The 2,192-nt window shown below is 34.7% G+C and overlaps 1 protein-coding gene across 1 annotated transcript; it reads left to right on the top strand.

Annotated features, from left to right (window-relative positions):
* Positions 1-613: 613 nt before the first annotated feature.
* LOC106750404 (histone-lysine N-methyltransferase SETMAR-like) lies at positions 614-1,623 on the top strand (the record flags this gene model as incomplete). The annotated part of the gene is made up of 2 exons (XM_014630737.1): positions 614-1,198; positions 1,471-1,623. Coding segments are annotated over exons 1-2 (738 nt in total), but the record flags the coding sequence as incomplete, so codon positions are not given.
* Between the last annotated feature and the right edge of the window lie 569 nt (positions 1,624-2,192).

Consider the following 2,192-nt stretch of genomic DNA (forward strand, 5'->3'; position numbering starts at 1 on the left):
AACGCCATCTATTGCACCTCCGCACGAACTTTTGCACTCACTCAATACTAGGATAAAGTAGGATTAAAAAATTACCAGACCGTTGAAAGAAATGTGTAGATAAGATGTGGACTATGAAGAAGTATAAGAAAAATGGAAATTAGAATTTATTTTGAAAAATATGTGGTTCTTTTTGCAAAAGGCTAGTTTATATTTGATCCACCCTCGTAGTTTCCTTTATATAAATTTATCCTCTCTGCCTCTCATAATTGGCGTAACAATTATCCGTAATAATTTTTTTCACTATATGCTTTCATTTATCTATGGCAGTGGGAATATTTTTTTAAAAGGAAAATAATTATTTAACCTTTACTTTACTTGTTTTAATCACACTTAATTGAAATGATAAATATTGAAATTTGTACAAATCTTTTTATGTATTGAATTATATTGGGTTGCCCGAAAAGTAATTGCCGATGGCTCCAATAGATGGCTTTAAGCGTTTGTTTGAATGTCTTCTGTCAATGTTATGATTTTTTTCTTTTGACGTTTGTAAGCTGTCACTCTTAGTTGACTTTAGAAGCAAATTACCCGTATTTTTGTTAAAAATTGTTAGTTTGGCGTCAGTTTTAGTATGGAGTCCAATAACGAGCATTTTCGTCATATTTTACTTTTTTATTTCCGCAAAGGAAAAAACGCAGCGCAGGCTGCTAAACGTGACGTACATGGCGAAGAAGCCTTAAAAGAAAGACAGTGCCGCAATTGGTTTGATAAGTTCCGTTCTGGAGATTTTTCACTAAAATATGAGCAACGTTCAGGTCGGCCATTGCAAGCTGATAATGACCAAATCAAAGCCATAATCGTTTTGGATCGTCATATATCTCAGCGGGATATTGGAGAAAAGTTGAAAATACCAAAATCAACAATCCACGATCAAATAAAACATCTTGGATTCGTTAAAAAGCTTGATATTTGGGTACCACATGAATTGAAAGAAATTAATTTAACAAAGCGTATCAATGCTTGCGATTCTCATCTCAAGCGCAATGAATTCGATCCTTTTTTGAAGCGAATAATTACTGGTGATGAAAAATGGATTGTTTACGATAATATTAAGCGAAAACATTCATGGTCCAAACGTGATGAGCCACCACAAACCACCTCGAAACTGATATTCAGGAAAAGAAGATTTTGCTATCAATTTGGTGGCATTGGAAGGGTGTGGTATTTTTTGAGTTCCTTCCATGGAACCGAACCATCAATACGGATGTCTACTGTCAGCAACTGGACAAACTGAATGCAGCGATTAAAGAAAAACGGCCAGAATTGGTCAATCGTAAGGGCGTCATTTTCCACCAGGACAACGCTAGGCCACACACATTTTTGATTACTAGCCAAAAATTAATGGAGCTTGGTTGGGAATTGATGTTACATCCACCATATAGTCCTGACATTGCGTCGTCAGATTACTATTTATTTCGATCCTTGTAGAACTACTTGGATGGTAAAACTCTTAAGGATGATGAAACTGTGAAATCGCACTTGGATCAATTTTTTGCCGATAAAAACCAGAAGTTCTACGAGCTTGGAATTATGAAGTTGCCAGAAATATGGCAGAAGGTCATCGAACAAAATGGAAAATATGTCAGTGATTAAAGTTCATTCTATGCACAAAAAAAATTGTATTTTATTTCAATGAAAAAATCGGCAATTACTTTTTGGGGAACCCAATATTTTTCGTAAATTCTCGGGATATATTGTGCACTAGTGTGCGATATGCTGTTTATATACTGAATATTATAAATGTATTGTGTAAACCTGCACTATTACTAAGAATAATTAAAAATTTTCATGACAAAAACAATATATTAGGTGCGCAACTTAACCAGTTAACTGTGGCGCCCTCATTTAAAAGTGCGCACAGTTTTGTGTCGCCAGAATCGAGCCACGACGAGAATATTCGTCAATCACAGAGTNAATGAAAAAATCGGCAATTACTTTTTGGGGAACCCAATATTTTTCGTAAATTCTCGGGATATATTGTGCACTAGTGTGCGATATGCTGTTTATATACTGAATATTATAAATGTATTGTGTAAACCTGCACTATTACTAAGAATAATTAAAAATTTTCATGACAAAAACAATATATTAGGTGCGCAACTTAACCAGTTAACTGTGGCGCCCTCATTTAAAAGTGCGCACAGTTTTGT

This window comes from Dinoponera quadriceps, unplaced genomic scaffold, assembly GCF_001313825.1.
Source record: "Dinoponera quadriceps isolate SergipeBrazil2010 unplaced genomic scaffold, ASM131382v1 scaffold5668, whole genome shotgun sequence".
NCBI lineage: Eukaryota > Metazoa > Arthropoda > Insecta > Hymenoptera > Formicidae > Dinoponera > Dinoponera quadriceps.